This window comes from Lepisosteus platostomus, chromosome 3, assembly GCF_059453375.1.
Source record: "Lepisosteus platostomus isolate fLepPlt1 chromosome 3, fLepPlt1.hap1, whole genome shotgun sequence".
NCBI lineage: Eukaryota > Metazoa > Chordata > Actinopteri > Semionotiformes > Lepisosteidae > Lepisosteus > Lepisosteus platostomus.
The window spans coordinates 65885612-65908397 of NC_142613.1; the positions used below are offsets into that span (position 1 = coordinate 65885612).

Below are 22786 nucleotides of genomic sequence, written 5' to 3' on the forward strand. Positions count from 1 at the left end.
TGACAAAATTATACTTTATAAAAAAACTATGTGCAAAGCAAGATTATGTGCAGGACATTGTGCTCGCAATTTTCTAAGGCATATATAACTGGCATAAAAACGCAAGCAATATACAACACAAACTCAGCTTGCTTTTGTAGGAATGATATATACAAATACTAACACGAAGCTGTGCATAGATTTTCAACATAAAAACTTAATCTCAAACTTTGAAGCCCATATTGTATAATTAATGGTTGCAGCATTTACATATCTTTGTTGAAGGGAAATAATTTAGATAAGGTATTGATGGCCAGCAGTAAAAGGCTGGTGATGGATTAAGGAAGATAATCTTAAAGGTTCAGTGTTCCAGTTTCTACAGTAGGGAGAACCACTGAGAAGTTGAAAAAGATTAACCACAGAGATGTGAATTTGACGTGGCAAATCTGTCATATTTCCATCAAGAACAGTTCAAGGGACTATGAATCAGTGAGGCACAAATTGCATTTCGTTCATCATACAGAGTTCTTTTTTTGGTCTACCATGAACTTTTATTAATACACAAGAACAGCTCTCAAAAAAAAAATAACACTGTTGTAACTGTGAAGCATAAAGGTGAGATTATGATTGTGGGCTGCTTTTCTACTGCACGCACCAGTAAGTCAAGATGAAGGAAAGACGAATCCTGACAAGCATCAGTCATATCCTGTTGTGGTTTCATTTCTATTCAACAGCTTGTTCTGGGTCAGCATTGAGTCTTCTGAGATAATAACATTATGACTAACATCTAGAAGAGATTTTTAAGCCAATGCCCCAGTATGGTGACAACAAACATTGGTGCCATCCCCTGGGTAAGACAATATACCAGGGAGGCTTCAAACTACTTTGTCACTAACGATCCCACTACCCTGTTCATATGAGTAGGGATGTGACTCCAATGTCCTGGTGATATTTCACTGTGAACAAGCAAAATCTGATACACTTGAAGTTCCTCCTAAATGGAGTTGGTGAAGCAAGATCTTTCATTTTACTTCTGATCTGCTGTGCAGTGTGCATATCACAGTTGAGTTCTCTACCTCAGTGAAGGCAGGTCCACTCCTATATTCTGGGATATTTGTGGATGGAAATATCCACATAAATGTAAGTAATCATTATTAAAATTGAACTGTATATGCAAGGAAACCTTCAAATATAAAGGACTCTATGAAAGTTAGTAAAAAAGACAAGAAAAACTATTCCAAGGGTAATTAAAACCAGTCAAAACCAATTTTCTGTTCTAATTCAATTATCATATAATTTCTCACGTATAAGTGTTCCATTTTGCAATGCGTTTACATCATTAGATTAAATTAATTTGATTTTGGAACATATAGAGATATGAAGTTAAAATTTTGTGCTGAAAGTGTTGAAAACATATGCACAGCAAAGTAAACAAATAGTTCAGGTGGGTAGCTGCGTCAGCATGCGTAGGCTGCAAAGGAACAAGTAATAGGTTTATTCCATGCTGAAAAAAGAAGAAAGAGAACACAACGTTTCGGCCGTGGAGCCTTCTTCAGGTGTGGCATAGGTCTAACCACATAGGTCTAACCACACCTGAAGAAGGCTCCACGGCCGAAACGTTGTGTTCTCTTTCTTCTTTTTTCAGCATGGAATAAACCTATTACTTGTTCCTTTGCAAAGTACACAAATGCTTAATTTATAAACAGCATAATGTAATCTTTAAATAAGCTTTAAGAGTTCAAGGAAACAAAATCACTTAATGTAATACAATGCTCCAAAATGCCATGATGCTGAGAAACATAAGCAATAAAATGGAAATCATAAGACACAGATGGGCTTGTTTTGATCTTGGTTATCAGCAGCTAAAGCGCTGTTTCCAGCCATTATTTCAGCATTGCTCTTTTTTAATGTACTAATGAAGCAGAAGGAATTGGGTTGCAAATGTACACATTTTGATCAGGATGGAAAACCAGTATAAGAAATTAAATGAAGTAAATTAGCTGCAATAGCAACAGCAACTATTCATACATCATTGCAGAAATGGACCAGTAGCTTGCTATCAATATTCCAAGAAGAGCAAGATCATCGTATAATGAAAAATGCTGAGAATTTAAAGCACAATGAAAGGTATGTGCCAATGGATACAAAAAGAGCATTTCCAGTTATCATTGTTAAAGTTATGTACTGTATGTTGTAGACCAGATAACAAACACAATAGTTCCTCAACAAGAATATTTTTTTAATTTGACAACACATTGCACACAACCTGTTCAGAGAAATGTGCTTCTAAAAGACATCTCTTTTTTAGCCAGGGGAAAAGGAACCTAGCTTCTTACCAGCCGTATGTTTTCTGAGGTCTGGGAAGTGGATCATCAAAGAAAGAATCACCTTCATCCTCTTCATCTACATCCAAATCTCGTTCTTTCTTCATCAGAGACGTTCCTTTGCTGTTCTCGCTTTGCTTTGATTCTCTGGCTGATGTGTGGACGCTGCTTTTACTCTTCAAAGATGGCAAGCTTGTATCACTATGGCTGGCTTCCATCATCTTAAGAACAGTTAAAACAATGATTAGGCTTCAACAATCAACCACATGCCCAACAGCATACATCAGGACAGATATCCCATCCCATTCCAGCACCTTGTATTAGTGAGTCGCTTAAACCAAGATCCAAAAATCTTTATGGGGAAAAAAAACAAAGATTAGAGACATTTTATTGCCCTTTTTTCATGGTACCAACAGCTACAGTATGCCACGGATGTAATGTATTAATACTTAGCCAAATCTGGATTTAACGGGAGATGATAAAAAATGCACATTTTCACATGACATATTTAAAAATAGTACATGCTATAAGGGTTCATACAGCGATTGTGTAGAAAAACAGAAATCCTTTACAAACGCCTCATATTGTGTGACCTAAGTGCAACAGCCATGTACATGAACATCTTTCCAAGCATCTCCCATGCCCACGTCCTCGGTTTTCCATTGCAAATATGGAATGCTCACTTGCAAGTTACATCCTTAAAGCTGTCAGTACAATGAAACTGCAGATTTACATTAAAGACATCCACAAGTAAGACAGCATCTCTTAGCCAATGCAATTGTAAAATTCTAGAGGAAGACCATTGAGCACTTTCTCTTGGTGGCCACCTACCTGGGATTGTACTGAGCAGGTTTAAAGGATGCTTGTTTGTTAAGACAGCAATGTACTACAAAAGAAGAACTCAGTTGTGTAACTTAATGACTTCCGAGGTTTAAATATACCCCATTCATTCACTTTGGTTTGGTTACAATTTAATTTAGGGATAGAACAAAATGTTTGGGCTACCAAATAGCTCGATGAGGAAAAGGCTGTCAGTGAGAGTGCACTATAGAACTCTCAAAAATAGCTGTTTCGAATTTGGGTCATGTCATCACACAGCTCTGACTGGGATTATCAAAGGGGCTGTATGCTGTAAGGGTTAATCAGCCAGGGGACTCTCAACATTCGGGGAAGCAAGAAATGTTGTGACTGGATGGGGTCCTGGAAGTCGCATCAAAGGCAGATATTTCTGCCCTCCAGTAAGTGTTGACTCACTTGCTTGCAGTTTGTGAAATCATGAAAGATTCTGGTTGTAGAGCATGTGAAATTTGGTAGACATAAATATCTAAAAAATGTTATTTTAAAATTGTAAAGAAAAAAGGACATACAAATTCATCTGTATCACTTGTTCCAAATAACAAAAATTGAATAGCACAAAAATGTAGAAAGGTCAAACATATTCATGACCGACAATGTTAGATATTTCTTTACATGTAAAGTTGTATTAAGAGAGCTACTTAGTCATGTAGCAAAAGCCTTTCATCTCTTGCAAGACAAAACTACTGAAATAAAGTCACATTTGGCCAATTTGCTTAATTTGGTCTTAAAATGTTCTTTTATGTTATGCTTAAAAATGAAACGTGTTCTGGTTTCACTTGTTAGTGAAATCACATCTTTGTTTATCCAGTAACAAACTGATAAGCTTAAACATCAAACAGAAAACTGCCATTTGCGACTATTGCTTGAAGCCTAGATTGAAATAACACCCCAAGATAAATATCCACAATGTTAAAAGTTTAATTTCAAAGGGAAACCACTACAGATGGTTAACAACAACAATGCATTCTTCATTGTACATTTTTCATGGCTAGTTAAACATCACATATTATTACTTATGCCACCATTTTATTAAATAAAAAGCATTGCATGGACGTCTGCTGCGATAATTGTGGTGAAGTCTAGGGCACTGTTTTCATTAAGAGTTAGTTATTGATCGTTCATAAACCATTAGCACAGAGCAGTGGCATAGCAGAAAAAAGGAAAATAAAGTACTTGTAAGAAAAGGTGTTTTTTTAATTGGCATGTTCAGATTTTATTCACATTTCCCAACATAACTTTTACAATTCTAATTTTAAATCACTGCTATAACCAACATGTGTCTTAAGTACACCTCATGCACAAGACTTCTTTAAATCGTACCACTGTGGCAGATCTTGCCACAGATACCGAGTGCTGAAGGTATGCCATTTTCTCCTCACCTAAATGAGGTCTTTAAACATCTATTAGATATGCATCAGAAAGACTGACATTTCTTGTACCCATGACAGTAGACAACAGAATGTTCTTACAAGCTGCCTATAAACAACATACACAATAAGTTAATCAAAGTCACTTTAAAAGATTCTGAATTTAAAAACTAGATAAAAGGTATGACTGGCACCAGAATCAAAACATTTAATTTTCTTCTATTAAATTCAGTTTTTTCTCAGGAAAAGCATTTGACATTCTACATAGAAAAATAATTTTTAAAATATTAAAAATGCACAACATTTTTATTAAAATATTATATCTAATTTTTAGATATAATTTGAGTTGAACCACAGCTTTGGCTGCACACTGTCTCTTGTGCTAAAGGTGAATGAAATAATCAAAACTATAACATTATATATTGTTTCAAGCATGCAATTACCTTCTTACCAGCCTTCTCCTCTCTCTGTTTAACAAATCCTTTATATCTGGGTATCTAAGCATGAGAATAAAACTATAAGGCTCTTTTAAACTTACTACAGAATTAATAAATTGGGTGACCCTATACAGGAAATGAAACAAGCCTGACATTTTCACATATGAAATGCATCAAAGAAAAACAGTAGCAGGATATAATATATCAATTACTGTTTCATACTTCTGACATGTTTTTACATCTCTAGTACCCTGTCCAAAAGTGTGATGTTCCACACATACAACAGCAATCTAGATGCTTAAAGGAAACATTCAGAGGTGTATTATAGGCTAGAAACACTCAAAGAGTAAATAATTTGGAACATGAAGAGTGCTTACAGCATCACTGCAGACATATGGACATGCCTTCTAAAGACACAACCTCTACAGTGTATAACTGATTAACATTAAAATGTGGCTTCAAATACACACTATGTTATTTTTCCTTTTAGGGCCACTAATATAAAACCGAATACTAACCTCTTCATCCTTTCAACGAACGCATAAAAAATAACATTATTAATTAGCACTGCATATGTATCAAAATGAAAACAAAGTAAATGAAAATTAAAAATAAAGGTTTAAAAACAGGGCAATGCACCTATAATGAAGCCTACGTTTTAACACAGTGAAGGTACCCATGAGATAAGTTAAATTCTATAATTATCTTGGATGATGATGTCACCATCTTTGAGGAATGAACACATGTTCCTTTTAGGTTTTGATTATATAGATCATGAAGATGAGGACTCCAAACCGGTACACGTTTTATTGCTTTTTGTAGATGTCCTAATATTTTTTTACATTTTATACACAATACGATTTTTTTTCCTTTGCTATGTCTCACACTGCATTTTATTGATTCAAAATCAAAGATTCATTTTTGTTTAGCAAACTAAAACACTTTGGAAATGTGCAATTGACAGGACACATGCTGTACAAATTATATAAGTCCTGGTGGGCTGCAGTCTCTTCTGGTTTGTGTTCTTAATAACCTAAAGGACCTAATCAGTAGTTTAACAAGTTGAAAAGGTCTTCAGCCAAATCCCATTTTTACAGAAGTTCAGAAAAATGCTGCATTCTGGCCCACAAGGCATGAAGCTTTGCATATCAATACTGGATCTTATTAAAAAAATTATTGAAGAAGTTGAAGTAGATATCTGCTTCAGCACGTGCAGGCTTTTCTTTACAGCGTGGAATAAACCTTTACCTGTTCCTTTTCAAAAATGATGTTGTACAACTTTCTGGAAGTGATGTACACATTAAGAGATGTATAAAAAAGCTTACATGGAGGGATGTTCATTGCACGTCACATTGAATGCATGCTATCAACTGTCCAGTCACTGCATGTATAGCACAGGTTTGCAGATAATGATCATGCAAATGAGAGAGGACAGTGGTATGGTCTCAACAATGCAAAGCACCATACCTTCAAGATAGTCTGCAAAACTGTTTGTTGATAATGATTGGTCAGTCCATAAATTACGAAATTATGATTTTTCAAACAAACTATTGTCAAGTTCATGATTACTTGTATTCTTCCCAAAGCTCTTTTGGGGTAATCAGAAACTATGAGATGTGCATAGGTTCTTTCACTACTGTACATGCTGCATGTATAAATGAAAAAGCTTTCACATATATATATGCACTTTCTACAATCTCGTGTTTAGAGGTCAAATAGTAAATTCTAATCAGAGATGATGAGAAGAGGAATAAAAATGGGAAAAAACATACATTTAGATTTTTATAATTGCTTATGTATTTTTTTATAACTGTGGTGGGATATAAGTATATATATAATAAGTTTATATCCCAAGGGCTTTCTTTGAAAATCTTAAGAGGTTAGAACTTCTATTACTCATGGTGAAAGACTTTGAATTCATTATATGACAAGCTGGTACATTTTTCTTATTTCACTATGTAATGGTTTCCATAAATATAATACAAAGGCTCCAGAAATTACCAATTAAAGCAAATGTTGCAGCAACGTAGCTCCAACCTTTGGATAGAAAAGGTCATTTACAGTCAATTATAACTATTGGTAAGAAAAATAAAAATGGAACACAGCTTGTTTAAATATGATGCCACAAAGAAAGAGTTCAGCTATGAAAGAAAACACCTGTTCAATATTTTCCTGCCTGAATGCAAATATTAAAGAACAGAAATGACAATGTATAATGAGAAATTGTTAGATCAAAGAAACACATCCTTTAGGGGACTTTCCCAAAAACCTTTGGGTTATTTCCTCTTCAAAGTTTTACACAAATGCTTGAGTTAATATCTGGGACAGACCAAGGACCAGTTCCATTACCCTCTGCAAACTGCTTTTATATAGCAATGACCAATGGAACATAATCTGCATTCTCTAGAAGTTTATTTCTGACCCTACAATTACTTCAGTCCAATAAAATCCTAGAACTATAAACTTTAACAATTAATTGTTAACAATGTGATTGTGTTTTGATTGTTCAAGTGGTTATAAACCTCAAATCAGTTACATACCAGCAAATGAAATGATTTATATAGGCTAGAAATGTGGGCAAGCCATTGAACCCTTGTGTTCCATATATATTCTAAATAGTTTGAAAAACTCTTCAGTTGAAAATTGCATGACCAAGATTATTCAATTTATTGCTAAAAGTATTCAAATCACAGTGCACAGAACACACTATCAGTAGTGCAATGAAGACCAAACAGGGTCTCTTTCACAGAAGGCTGTGTCATATAGACAAAGTTTAGATGCATGTCATGTAATATCACATGCACAAACCACAATTAAACAAGCAAAAGACGTATGTAAAATGCAGCCCTTAAAACTAAACCTATGAGTTCACTACGTGCAAAACACATGAATAGGCAGCACGGATGAGACTTTGTAAAGAATGAGAGCACATGGTATTCACAGAAGTGTTATAAGGATAATGATTATGTTGCTTTATTAGCCATATACAATTTCTTGCATTAGGAATTCATCTTTTTGCATACCCCAGCTTGCTCTCCATCAGACACAGACAGGGAGAGAAGCTTGGGGTCAGAGTGCAGGGTCAGCCATTGTACAGCACCCCTGGAGCAGTTGAGGTTAAGGGCCTTGCTCAGGGGCCCAACAGAGTAGGATTCCTCTGCCGACTGCGGGATTTGAACCGGCAACCTTCCAGTCACAGGCACAGATTCTTAGCCACAGAGCCACCGCTGCGACCCAAATTTAAAAAAAAGCTACAAGTTGAGCTTGATCTTATTGCCAAAGGTGCTGGAGAAAGGTGCTGTTACTAAAGAAGAGAGGAATAAAGGGGGGGGGGGGGTACTTAACAGGCTTTATCCTATGAATTTCTCCTTTCCAGACGTCTCTATTCACTTCTAGTCCATGCACAACATAGTCTATAAAGTCTAACCAGATTCTGACATTTTAGAGCACTGTAAAACTTTTCTTTCCATTTCCTGCAAAGGCAATATTTGTGCTAATGGCACTGAAAGTGCAGTTCTGCAGATAATATCTTAAAAGCTGCACATTTTTCTGTACAAGCTGTATGCTGTTAATTTCCAGTACTCATTCATCAAAGCAATCACCTCTGTGGATACCGACTAATCTATAGTTGAACAGCATCTTACAGAATGGTATTCACACATCTCTTAAGAGTTTTAAGAACAATTTGTAAATCAAGGCCAGTATTGTCTCAAACGAAGGCCTCTAACATCCTCTGATAAAGACTGCATATATATAACTGACTCTACAAAACAGTGTATTTCACTGAATATAAACGTGTTAAAAAAGCAGTGCTAAAATTTAAGACTGAAATGGTGTAAGTGTAAGTAACATAAAAAAATTAAATATTTATCAGAACAGAAAGAAGTCCTTAAACACTTCATAATTAAAAAATTAAAAGGCAATTGTAGATCCTACCTTGCTGGCTGGCTGAGAAGTAGTACTTCTTTTCTCCTCAGTAGACTTACCAGGCAAGTGAACAAAGTCAGAGACATCATTTGCAACCTTGTTGAAAAAAGATCGAATAGTCAGTCTCCACAATTACATTTTAATAGTGATGTTTTATGATTGGCCAGATAAGCAAAGCCTTTATATGTATTTATACATGTATTTATAATGCATGGCAAACCCATTTGGCAATGATGGAATTGCAAAATCATTCAAAAAAAGGCAATAAGTGAATGTAAGTTGAACAGTATAACTTCTAAACTAAAATGAAAAATGAAAACAAAATGCCTCATTTTCATGGAGTCTAAAATCATTTAAAGAAAATTAGGCAATTAAGTAAGGCCTGGGCTAATCTGAAACTTTAACCCAACGGAAAACAGAAATTCTCAACGCATCACTTGTTGGGTGATTTTTCGTTTGCATTAATATTCTTCCATACTCAACTAAAAGCCACAATTAGGCACTGACTTTGCAATATGCAGTTGTTTTGCGTGCGTTAGCTCTCGCTATGGTTACGTCTAGAATGTAGATGTGTCAGATGTCACTCACATCTGACAACTGACATCACTCAACAAATCAAAGGTCACAGTGGATGCTAAGGTGAGGTACAAGCTGCTTTAAAGGAAATCTGGAATATTCTCCCTTTAGGCATATTTACATTTTTTGCACATCACTTGCACATCTGGGAAGTGCCTCCTGATGATCTAAGTACAAGATGTGACTCACTGCCTTGTCTTTTATGCCTGATAAATATGCACATTTATTTCAGTACCTGTCACTAGCAATAAGAAAAGCATGCTGTGCTAATCTGGATCATACACTTAAAGTTAGAAAATCGATCATTTCAAGTAAATATGATTGATAATTGCTTTCACTTTTACTTGCATGGTGTTGCTGCATATACTGAATTCCTCTGGATATTAAATTATTACGTTACATCCACGCAGCACATATAAAATAAATCACCATATTAGAATAAGTTTTAGAAATATTCTACAAAAATGTGCCATCATGTTTTATGATTCAAAAGACACTTTTGTCCCCCAATTACCAATCATAATGATAAAATTACAAAGTTTTTAGCAAGCGTCTTGTTTCAGTTGATATCTGACGTATTAAAATGTGTAAAGGGGAGAATAGCTGGAAATCCCTTTAAAACGGCATGCACACTCGCCTTATGAGTTGTGCAATTTCAGAGCCACAGCCTTCTTCTTCTGCACATTAACAACACTAATACAATTTATATATATATATGACTGAATATGCTTGCAAACTGGCAAGATGACTTGTCCGAAAACTGTAGAACATCAAAAACAATAAAGCTTGTTTTGGACCATTTAAATAAAACAGTGTTTGCCCAAAATCTTAGATATACAACAAAGAGTACGACACTATAATGACACTATAATGGCTCACGGTTTAACTACAAATTCAGGAAATAAAGAGGAAGAGGCACACAACGTGAACAGAATTATAATTTTGCAATGCATACATTGCTTGAAAGTGAGACTCAAACATTGCTCATCACTTTTTACCCATGTCATGCAACCATTAGAATGCTTTTGGGGACAAGTGTTAAAACGTGCATTTTTTGTTATATTACTGAAACGTGCAAATTTTCTGTCAAACAGAAAGACCTTCCAATCTTAATGTTAATCTTAATGTTCAAAGAGACACTTACCACACTTCTACACTGTATGAATAAACGCTTGTACATCCCCAGAAACTCATGGAAGTCTATTGCTGCAGCATTTCCAAAATAAAGAAAAGCCAATATTAGAATAAATATTAAGATAATTACATTTCAACTGTAGAAAAAGGACATACCAATTCTGTTTTCTAAACCATAGACTGATACAGAAAAAAGTTTATTTAACTTCAGAGCTCAAGATAAGCAACTTTATTATTCACAAATTATAATAGCATAGTATTAGCAGCAATAGCAATACTAAATATTTTATACGAGTTAAACAAGTAGTACAAAAGGAAAAAATCCCTTTTCTGAACATTCTAAAATATCAGAAATTAATGTTTTAACTACGTGCAGCATGATAACGGAGGTTTGGACCTTGAGTATTTGTGCTGGCAGGTTGAAAATGAAAGTGATTACAATACCACTGGTTAATAATCAACTAACATGCATAGACATTTTTACATTTTCTTTATAGAGGTTTTCCAATTTCCCAATTAGTCTTTATGCAAGGCAAACTTCTTAATATATTTTCTCTTCTTTTTCCAAACAGCTAATTCAGGTAACTAACAAAAAGGTATTTAAAAGTTCTATAGCTTGAGTGTTTTCCAGCATATCTTTATCAATGATGATTCAGTGAATATGAACCTTATCCATAAAACTGAAAAACTAATTAGCCAGATTATACTTACAATTACTGAAGTCTTTGTCCATAGCTCTGAACTCATCTGTAAGGTATCTCTCCAGCATATTCCTTTAATTAAAAAAAAAGATAAAAGCTGTAGTCATATAAGATAATTATGAATTTTCTCAGTTTGCTCAAATAACACCTAAATAATTTGCAAGTACTTTTTTCATACCACTCATCAGATGCCTTTTAAATTGAAAAAAAAAATGTCTACTTTCAATTTACAACCACTGCCTTGTGGTACAGACAGCAAGTGTCACCCATCCTATACTTGTACAGCAAGTACACAAGTGGTCTAAGAAGCCTGTCCTGATAGTAATATTTTGCATGTCTAAGGTTTAAATGAGGACATTACTGAAACATTAAGGGTTTTCTTCTTAATCTGTTTTATGGAGTTCAGACTAAAGTAATAAGCTAAGAAAAAGTGCAACAGCAACAGTTTGAGAAAATCTGGCATCTTAATATGGATTGTAAAAGAATATAATTGTGAAAAATATATTTCTGATTCTAAACATTAAAATTGTGCAAAATTATCTTAAACAATTAGTAATGTTAAATATTTTTTCAAAATCTACCCTTAAAATGTCAACATTTTAATTATGAAAATTTTCACTACATATCTTTATCTTCATTAACTAAAAGACCTACAAAAATAAATGACAGCTATAATACTTCATTTTACATTCGAATACCTAAGTTTTCAATTTGTACTATTAAAGCATTTGAATAAACACCGAAAGAAGGGAAAGAATTAGACTTTACAGCCAGTCATTATTCTATGTCTAAACTAAAAATCGAAACTAAAAAAGATACAGGAAAGCATTGTAATATAAAAGGACAATTGCATCTTCAGAATCTGCAATATTTAAGAATGTGGGAAGATTCATAAAGAAGCAGCATGTCCATATACAAATCTCATCTGAACATTTCTGCAAGCAGCTGTTAATAAATAGGTTTATAAGTTTACATAACACTGCAGCATGTCTTTTTACCTCAGACAATTCTTTTTTATTGTAACTTTTAGTTTTTCACATTTACTTAAAATTCTAGAAAGTTTAATGTAAGATTCAAAATAAAATAAGCTAAGAAAAAGGTGATTGTGTTTTGCATACAGTAATTAATTTTGTATTGTTCAACAGCTAATGTTGTTAACTATTTCAACACAAGAAATAAAATTATGACTATAATTCTAAATTCTGTTTTAAAAAAAGTTAAACTTACTTGTGAAAGTTAGGAAAAAGATCAGTGAAGACAGTTCTCAATTCATCTTTGCTTATCTCACCATTTTTGTCCTAAAAAAAGCATATATATGCATTGTAAAAGGCTAATATGTTTGCAGCCAAAATAAACTTATTCGAAGTCCATGCTAATACAGCTAAGAATAAGAAAAATAATTGCTAAATGGACACTGTACTGTTTGCGTGCTTTCAAAAACAACTGTAGTTTCTGTGATAACATCAAAGCAGAAAAGAAAGGTATAGCAATTTGTAATATGAATTATTTAATAATAATAATAATAATAATAATAATAATAATAATAATAATAATAATAATAATATCTGTACAAAAAAAGTTATTCAATTAATACTTCAAGAGCCTAGCAGGATCATAACTAAACTAAACTTGAATGATTAAATGTGAAACTTTCAAAGCAGAAAAGATAAAAAGAAAGAACATCAAATACTCTACACAAATACAGCAGTTTCAATACCTGTAAGTTAAATTATGAATGTTTAAACTTCAAAATTTGAAGATTTAAAAAATGTGCCAACCCTGTAATGCAAATGTTAATTTAAATTAGAAATAGAAAAGTAGTGAAAACATTTACATAAACTTGTTTATAAAACTATAACAATATATTACCTTGTCATAATGGTCAAAGTTTTTCCTAGCGTCAGCAATCTGTTTAGGTGATAGTTCCTGGGGTACAAAATATAGGTTCATTTTAAAGGAGAACATAAAAGAATATGGTGGTATACTAACATATATATAAAAACATTAAAATCCAAAATTCTAAATCCTAAAGGTGTTATATATTATTTAATAATGTATTATTTGAAGTGTATTTAAAAACACAAAGCACTAAAAGTGCTTTTACAGATATGAAGGAAGAAAAAACTGAAACTCAAACCCTAAAGAACTATTCTAAGCAGAAAGGATGTGTACAGCTTTTAAAAAAAGTAACCCATGAGAATGCTAGTTTTTCCTTTTTGCTAAAATAGTACTCCTTTATACTTGTATGTATCTGTAACAGTTTACTTTTTATACATAAAATATTTTTCCAGTGATTAAAGTAAAACTACTGAAACACTTAAGAAGAACATAGTGGAAATTAAAAAAAATGCCACTTCAACTATAATAAGTAGGACATAACCCAGTTTTGCTGAAACTTTCTGATCAACAGGAAGACAAATCATTTTTTTTCTACAAGTGAAACACCTCTAAATTTTTAAGTAAAACGAAGTAACAGACCAAAATGAAGAGATACCTCTGGGGGGAAATGTCATGATGAACTTTTAGCATAGCAAGGAACAATTTTAAAGAATATGAAGGACAGTGCCAATTCAACTAAAGACAGTGCAAGTTTTATTTGACTATTTTAGAGATAAACACATGCATTTAGGTCTTTTCCTTTCCAATTATCCTTTGTACTTCTGTCCTTGCAATCACCATCTCTAGACTGCCAAATGTAATTTTACATCTGTCTGCAGAGGACAGAGGACAAAGCGATAAGTGTTCTGGCAGAGAAAGGATGAATGGAAAAAAAAAATCAAAGAAAGATGCAGTACCTTAGGAATATGAAGAGCCCGATCCCCCTGAAGCAGAAAGGTACACATTAAAAGTAGAGCAAAATCACAGTAAAGAAAACAAGATTTTTTTAAAAGTTAGAAATAAACAAATACCTTGTGTCAAAGAATATTATTTATTTTAACAACTGCCACCTGTTACATAACATGCAATCCACTAACACCATCAACCAGACGTCTTCATATGCTGATATCATCAGATCTAGTGTAGATACTGTGGCTAAAACATCACCTTGCTCAATGGTCCGCCTGACATTTTGACTTTGAAGGTCATCAAAGAGTATAAATAAATGAATGATAGTACAAACAGCAGGTGACTTCTCCCTCTAGGCACCAAGGAACATTCTTTTGTATAAAACCAGGAATTCTTGTTTTTAAATCTTGCCAAAATCATTCTTGTTTAAACTGGCATTCCTACAGATTATATGATGTACACTGTATACTAATATTTTATCTTAGTTTTGTTTATATTTAGAGTTACTGTTTAATACTTCTGATATTGTTATCTGAATGATAATAAAAAGAATCATTTTTATCATAAGTATTAATCATGCTTTGAAAAAAATTTAAGCACAAAATAAAGAGACTTAACTGCATATGTGACTCATATGAAAGAACTTCACTGCGTTAATTTAATATCTTTGCACATTAAATGATATATTTCTAATGTAGTGCTGTCTGACACAGTTTGCGATTTGATGATTTGTGTAGTAACTAAATTTAACTCATGAAAACAGACTGAGAACTTGTTTTTTGCCCAAAGCATGGGTAATCTACATTTAAAATTCCTACAACTATACCTGCTCTCAGCTTGAATCACTGTTGTAAATGTAGCCACAGTATTTTGAGACCTTTTGATAACAACACATTGAAATGTATAAATTATAAACCAGAGAAACCAAGATAAAGGCATTCAAGATAAAGAGATGATTAGATAGGAAGGCACTAAAACACAAAATATGAACAGGGCTTTTCTCATGTTGGCATTTATTTTGGTGATCAACAAAACACACAATCCTAGATTAATGGACATTTAATTTAGGGTCTCTATAGTAACACTTTATAACATTTAAAGAAGTGAGGGCTCACAGTTTGTAATGAGAAGAATATAAAACCCAAACAGTGTTAAAAAAGCACTCAGCATTAATCTAGATTAGTAGACTTTCTTTATCTGTTGCAAATTATTACATTAGAAAGTCCCACACTTTGAAGTGCATGTGAGAAGATTACAGGAAAATTGATGCAGCACAGATAACTCTCATAAACCACTGACAGATTAGGTGCTTTCATCAGCATCATTGCGCAATATACTGTATATTTTCAGAACAGATATATGCATAATGACTAAAAAATTTCCATCTTAAAGAAAATCACATTTCAGTACAGCAATGTAATGAATTGTTAAGTCAACAATCATATACTATATTCCAGCTAGAAACTAGTACATCATTTATGCAATGTATATTTTTTATCATATGCAGACAAAATGAGCAGTGCTCCAATACGCAGCAGGATAATAATAATAATAATAATAATAATTAATAAATATTATTACACTTATATAGTGCTTTTCTAAACACTCCACTCAAAGCGCTTTTACATGTAATGGGGACTCCCCTCCACCACCACCAATGTGCAGCATCCACCTGGATGATGTGACGGCAGCCATAGTGCGCCAGAACTCTCACCACACATCAGCTATTAGTGGGGAGGAGAGCAGAGTAATGTAGCCAATTCATAGATGGGGATTACTATGAGGACATGATTGGTAAGGGCCAATGGGAAATTTGGCCAGGACGCTGGGGTTACACCCCTACTCTTTTAGAGAAACACCCTGGGATTTTTAATGACCACAGAGAGTCAGGACCTTGGTTTTACGTCTCATCCGAAGGACGGCGCCTGTTTACAGTATAGTGTCCCCGTCACTATACTTGGGCATTAGGACCCACGCGGACCGTGGGGTGAGCGCCCCCTGCTGGCCCCACTAACACCTCTTCCAGCAAAAACCTTAGTTTTTCCCAGGAGGTCTCCCATCCAGGTACTGACCAGGCTCACACCTGCTTAGCTTCAGTGGGTTGCCAGTTGTGAGTTGCAGGGTTATATGACTGCTGGCTGACTCAAAGCACATGACCAATGCAACCAGGAAGTAAAAAATGGAAAGTCTTATAGCATTTCTTCATGAAGAATTGTGCTGGTGAGTTCAATTGATTACAAAAATCAAGAACTTGGGATATGCAACAAAATACTGACATTTACACTCTGAAATTGACTTGAAGTTAGTGACCAAATACATATAGGCACTTCTAGTGACTGGATGGAACACAGAGTATGTTTTTCCCCAACACAATTCATGAATTTCTAAATAAATTGTCCATTATACTGTGCTTATTATTCACATTACTACCATGACCACAAATACAATTTACTTTATTGTAAAACAAAATTGATAATTTTGACATGATCCTGTCTCAATACTTTTTGAGGGCACTATATTTGTCAAGCTACCTTTCAGACCACCAAGCTCCAGAGACCACCGACAGCAATGTGCTCCCAGTGTTCCCAGGAAGATCTTCAGTGCAGGACTTACCTCTGCAAAGCCGGTTTTCTCCTTGTGGCGGCCTCTCCTTATTACCTCCAACAACAGCGGTGTAACTTTGTTTCCCTCGGGCTCTGTAAGGCCCAGCTCCTTGGCCACAGCCTCTCGGTTCTCTAACCCATTTAGCTGCACAAAAGCAAACACAAAAGCTCCATACCACATTGCTGAAAAAAACAGAAGCAGCTATAGACTTTAGAACACAGTTTCACATTTTAACCTTTAAGATATGAAAGAAGTGGAAAGGGTTTTAAAGGAAAACAGAACGGACTGTGGGGCTTTTCAATTAAATGATCCAATTCATGTGCTATGCTGCCACCTGCTGGCAGTCCTTCCTCTACTACTAGCCTTCTACCATCAAAAAAACCCTTATTCCTGTTAAGGAAACACGAATAATAATAATAATAATAATAATAATAATAATAACTAATCTATCCAGCATTATTTGGGAAGTGGGACACCCTCACGCAAACACAGAGAGAAAATGTAAACTTCACAAAGGCGGCAATCACTCCCACTCAAGTAGTATGCGTAGTTCAAAAACATGACAAAATCTGAGTGGAAACATAAAAGAACAGCTCCAGAAGTTTCTATGCTATTGCCGAACCCAATCAGAGAATCGGGACCAGCTCTAGTAATGTTACAGTATTAAAGTATTAAGACTTTGAAAGTTAAATATATAACAGCAAAGATATTTCTAATTTCAAACTCTTCAAAAAAATCTTTAAAACTTTAAACATTCCATATTACATCAATAAACATACTCACTGTGTTTATCTCCGGTTGAAAAACAGCCAATGTGAAATCTAAGTTAAAAACCTGCAGAAAATCCATGATGAGGCTGACCACCAAGCGCCCTGAGAGGGAAGAAGAGCAAAAAAGTACATGCCATCAAATTAAAATAAATAATTCAAGACAAAAACAAGGTGTGACATCATTAGTTCATAAGATTTTAGTGTATTCTACAAATAGCATAGGCTGATAATGCTTCAGTTACTATCTTATACTGAATGAATGCATGCTTCCTTCGGTCAAATGCCACTTTGACATTGACATTAATTTGTCAGATCTGAAATATTCACCAGTCTTGAATAAACAATACACTAAATGATAGCCAAACACAGTTGAAGAAACCACTTACAGTACATTCCTTCCTGTTAACGCCAAGTTGGCTTGCTAAATCGCTTACAAGTTTACTTTCCAGTCTGATACAAATTCTTTATGTACTGAAACAGAATTACAGGCAAATATGCAAGTTTATTCAACCTTTCATTTGCCAGGTGGTTAAGCATGTGAACGACACTTTCCTAAGAAATGGGATAAATCTTGTGTTGTTTGTGTGAGAATTACACCAGAAAACTAGAATGACAGGAAAAACACACGACATCTTTCCACCCTTCTACCGTTTCAAGGCATCTTCTAGGCCAGGAAAGAGACCGTATAATAACTTACCATCTTTGGTATTCAAAAACTTTTTTAAGCTTTCATTGACCAAAGGTGTTCTGCTCTGCAAAAGAAAATGAGCAATTAGAGAGTATGTATAAAATTATTTATGTATAAAAAGAATTGCAGTAAATAGTTAAGCTACAGGACACTGACCATTATATTACGGAGATCCAACACATTTAATATAAAACGCTGCTGAAATGTGACAAATGATTTTACATTATTTGATAGAAAATATGTAATAGAAAAAAACTTACTTCTATTTTCTCTTGTTCCTCCAAAGCAAGAAACACAGCAGCCCGTAGTTCAGCCTATAAAATAACAAACACAATTTCTAGTATGTAGTGCATAAGGGAACAATGAAATTCAATTTTGAATGAAACCAGAATACCTTGAGCACTAAACTGTAAATGATTTTCTAGCTGTCACATCAATGATCTAAACAATAATGAAATACATAATTCTGTCATTTGGCAGTCTGACAATTTGCATTTGGAAAAAAATTAAAATTATTCATATTATTTGATATTGTCAGATCTAGTGCATATGATCCTAATGTCTTTGCAATAAGTATGTATACATTGCAGTCTGTAAGTATTTGGACAGTGACAATTTTTGTTGTTTTGGCTCTGTACACCAGCAAATTGGATTTAAAAATGAAACAATGACTAGGACGTTAAAGTGCAGAATGTCAGCTTTAATTCATGGGTATTTACATCTTTATTGGATGAACCATATAGGAATCACAGCCCATTTTATACATACAGAGGACCAAAAGTAATTGGACAATTGGCTGCTCGGTTGTTTCTTGGCCAGCTGTGCGTCACTGCTTCATTAGTTCATGCACAAGAGAGCTAACAAAAGATCTAGAGTTGATTGTAGATGTGGCATTTGCATCTGGAGTCTGTTGCTGTTGTCTCTCAACATGAGGACCAAAGAAGTGTCAATGCCAGTAAAGGGGCCATTATGAGGCTAAAAAATTAAAATAAATCAATCAGAGACATAGACAAACTATTAGGTATGTGTCAAAATCAACTGTTTGGTACATTGTTTAGAAGCACAAATGCACTGGTGATCTTAGCAATACCAAACGGCCTGGTAGACCACAGTAGTGGATGACGGAAGAATACTTTCAATCGTGAAGAAAAACCCCTTTTCGACTGTTGAACAGATCAGGAACACTCTCCAGGATGTAGGCATAGATGTGTCAAAGACCACCAAAAAGTGAAGAATACACCAGCATAACCTCAGAGGGTTCACCACGAGATGCAAACCACTGGTAAGCCTCAAGAACAGAAACGCCAGGCTACAGTTTGCTAAAAAGTACATAACAAAGCCTGGAGAGTTCTGGGACAAAGTCTTATGGACCGATGAGACGAAGATTAACCTGTACCAGAGTGATGGAGAGGGGAAAGTGTGGAGAGAAAAAAAGGAACTGCTCATGATTCAAAGCATACCACCTCATCTGTGAAACATGGTGGAGGTAGTGTCATGGCTCGGGCCTGTATGACCGCTAGTGGAATTGGCTCACTTGTCTTTATTGATGATGTGACTGCAGATGGATGAATTCTGAAGTGTACAGAAGCCTCTTATCCGTTCAGATCCAACCAAATGCCTCAAAACTCATTGGATGGCACTTCACCTTGCAGCAGGACAATGACCCCAAACATACTGCTAAACCAGCTAAGGAGTTTTTTAGTGGAATGTTCTTTGCTGGCCAAGTCAATCACCCGACCTGAATCCCACTGAGCATTTCACTTACAGAAGACAAGACTGAAGGCAAAAAGCCCCCCAAACAAGCAGCTGCATTACAAATGGCTGCATTACAGGCCTGGCAGAGCATCAGCAGGGAAGATACCCAGCGTCTGGCGATGTCTATGGGTCGCAGTCTTCAGGCAGTCGTCGACTGCAAAAGATCTGCAACCAAGTACTACACATGACAATTTTATTTAAGACTGTGTTGATGTGTTCAATTACTTTTGGTCCCCTGAAATGGGGGGACTATGTTAAAAAAGGCTGTGGTTCCTATATGGTTCACACAATTTAGATGTAAATACCCTCGAATTAAAGCTGCCATTCTGCACTTTAACCTTACAGTCATTGTTTCATTTCAAATCCAACGTGCTGGAGTACAGAGCCAAAACAACCATAATTGTGTCACTGTCCAAATACGGACTGCACTGTAAACAATGTGATCAGGAATACAGGTTAACTGCTAGCTGCATCCCTAACGTTCACATCACAGCCCGGCCTCATTACGTATGAACGTATGACGTTAAGACCTTTTTACCTTGAATCACTTGAATATGAGTATCTGACCGCAGAAACAAAATTCGCATATCCACGGGGAACACCTTAAATTTCGGAGTAAATTATTGGCAACTATCTCGAGAAGTGTTTTTAAGCTACTGATACCACTCCAATTAATCGTGCAACACAAATCACATTCATGGTGTATTCTTAACGTATTATCAAGTCGAAGTCATAAACTTAGTAGTTCGGTTTACTTCTATCCGATTGTCTTAACAGTTATACAGCTACAGGTCGAAATTCGCAAAAAAAAAGAAAGATGCTGTTACCAATAAACTACCAATGTTTTAATCGCATAAAATGTGAATCTTATACTCGCCACCATCAAGTATCAACACGGCCGTTTTAAACAGATGCAGGTAAAAAAAAACTCGGGAACAGGAAGTGGCCTTGTTAATAAAAACCAACAAACAATCGTGCTCAATTGTAAAAGGACAGTAATTAAAAAAGACTGTTGATTAAACAATCAACATATGAACACATTCATATGTTCATATGTTCATATGACACATTCGCCCCCATTCCCTTACCTTGATTTTATTCAAAACCCCACTGTTTTCCAAGTTTTGGATGAGCAGGTCTCGAAGCTCAGTATCCTCCTCGGCGGCAGACATGTTTCACCTAGACAACCACACACACACGCCACGGTCCTGTGATTCAGAATCGCACGTTCTACACACAGCTTGCGGTCCTTTTTTGCTATGTTTCTAAGGGCTCTAATATTTTAAATAAAAGATTAGTTTATATTATGTGTATTATGTTATATTATTTAATATATTATACTCTATAGCGGTTATATGTTAAAAACGTGGAAAGTGCCACGAATGAATTGAGCAAATGTAGCGTTGCGCTTTACATTGGTGTACAAATACTCCTTAAATTCAAGATCACGCAGTATGTTTTCGTATAACCTGATAACTGATTTATGCCAATTGTAGACCGCAAATTGGTGACACAGCATATCATGTTTACGATTGTAACTGTAGGGTAAGATTAAAAATTGTGACTATATTACTAATCACCCACCCATTTTCTTAACGGCTTCATCCAGTTCAGGGTGGCGGACAAATTATACATTTAATAATGATAAAAGTAATAAGGTGAAAGTAGGTTCCTTTTCTATGCGATGCTTAACCCACATGAACACATTTAGAAATATAATGAATAGAATACATTTTGGAATAAAATAAATATTAATTAATGGATTAAATAGATTATGTAAAAATAAACTAAAAAAAGTTAAGGAAATGAGAGAAGATGATTACACACATATGATTTATTAAAGAAATATACGGTGGTATCACATTACATCGAATTTCCTTTTATCATGTAATCCTTTTATCATGTTTATCATGTGGCCAGCAGCCATGTCACCCTGCAACTCACAACTGGCAACCCACTGAAGCTAAGCAGGTGTGAGCCTGGTCAGTACCTGGATGGGAGACCTCCTGGGAAAAACTAAGGTTTTTGCTGGAAGAGGTGTTAGTGGGGCCAGCAGGGGGCGCTCACCCCGCGGTCCGCGTGGGTCCTAATGCCCAAGTATAGTGACGGGGACACTATACTGTAAACAGGCGCCGTCCTTCGGATGAGACGTAAAACCAAGGTCCTGACTCTCTGTGGTCATTAAAAATCCCAGGGTGTTTCTCTAAAAGAGTAGGCGTCCTGGCCAAATTTCCCATTGGCCCTTACCAATCATGTCCTCATAGTAATCCCCATCTATGAACTGGCTTCATTACTCTGCTCTCCTCCCCACTGATAGCTGATGTGTGGTGAGCGTTCTGGCGCACTATGGCTGCCGTCGCATCATCCAGGTGGATGCTGCACATTGGTGGTGGTGGTGGTGGAGGGGAGACCCCATTACCTGTAAAGCGCTTTGAGTGGAGTGTCCAGAAAAGCGCTATATAAGTGTAAGCAATTATTATTATTATTATTATTATTATCCTGGGAGGCAAATCCTAAAGGAGGCTCACCCAAACAGTTTAAAATTTAGGCACAGCTCTTTCAGAAACGGGTCCATATACGTTTCAAGACGATGTGGCGACACCTAGGGGCCGGTTGCAGAGACCGAGAGCCCGGTGTTACAGAAGGAGAAACAGAAAGCAGGAGTGGGAAAAATTGGGGAAGAATTGGGAGACTGGGATGATGATGATGATAATAATAATAATTACAATAATAATAATGTTATTAATTATTAATAATAATATTAATTATAATTATGAATAATAATAATTGCTTAAACTTATATAGCGCTTTTCTTGATACTCCAGAAGTGATTTACAGGTTATGGGGATCCCCTCCACCACCACCAATGGGATGACAGA

At 35.2% G+C, this 22786-nt stretch overlaps 1 protein-coding gene across 8 annotated transcripts in view; it reads right to left on the bottom strand.

The window, feature by feature from the left end:
- Window positions 1-21109, bottom strand: part of cep43 (centrosomal protein 43) — a 34488-nt gene extending 13379 nt beyond the window's left edge. For 6 of the 8 annotated variants that reach the window (XM_088626508.1, XM_088626507.1, XM_088626506.1 and 3 more), the window contains exons 1-13: window positions 20996-21109; window positions 18413-18466; window positions 18162-18216; window positions 17478-17566; window positions 16704-16838; window positions 14099-14125; window positions 13173-13229; window positions 12531-12601; window positions 11314-11375; window positions 10613-10674; window positions 8902-8988; window positions 4972-5025; window positions 2316-2524 (exon numbers count right to left, since the gene is read on the bottom strand). In XM_088626508.1, the coding sequence (XP_088482634.1) occupies window positions 2316-2524; window positions 4972-5025; window positions 8902-8988; window positions 10613-10674; window positions 11314-11375; window positions 12531-12601; window positions 13173-13229; window positions 14099-14125; window positions 16704-16838; window positions 17478-17566; window positions 18162-18216; window positions 18413-18466; window positions 20996-21079 (1046 nt within the window). In that variant the 5' untranslated portion in view covers window positions 21080-21109. The remainder of the gene's footprint in view (window positions 1-2315; window positions 2525-4971; window positions 5026-8901; window positions 8989-10612; window positions 10675-11313; window positions 11376-12530; window positions 12602-13172; window positions 13230-14098; window positions 14126-16703; window positions 16839-17477; window positions 17567-18161; window positions 18217-18412; window positions 18467-20995) is intronic. The other 2 variants (XM_088626503.1, XM_088626504.1) reach the window with 2 other exon arrangements.
- Between the last annotated feature and the right edge of the window lie 1677 nt (window positions 21110-22786).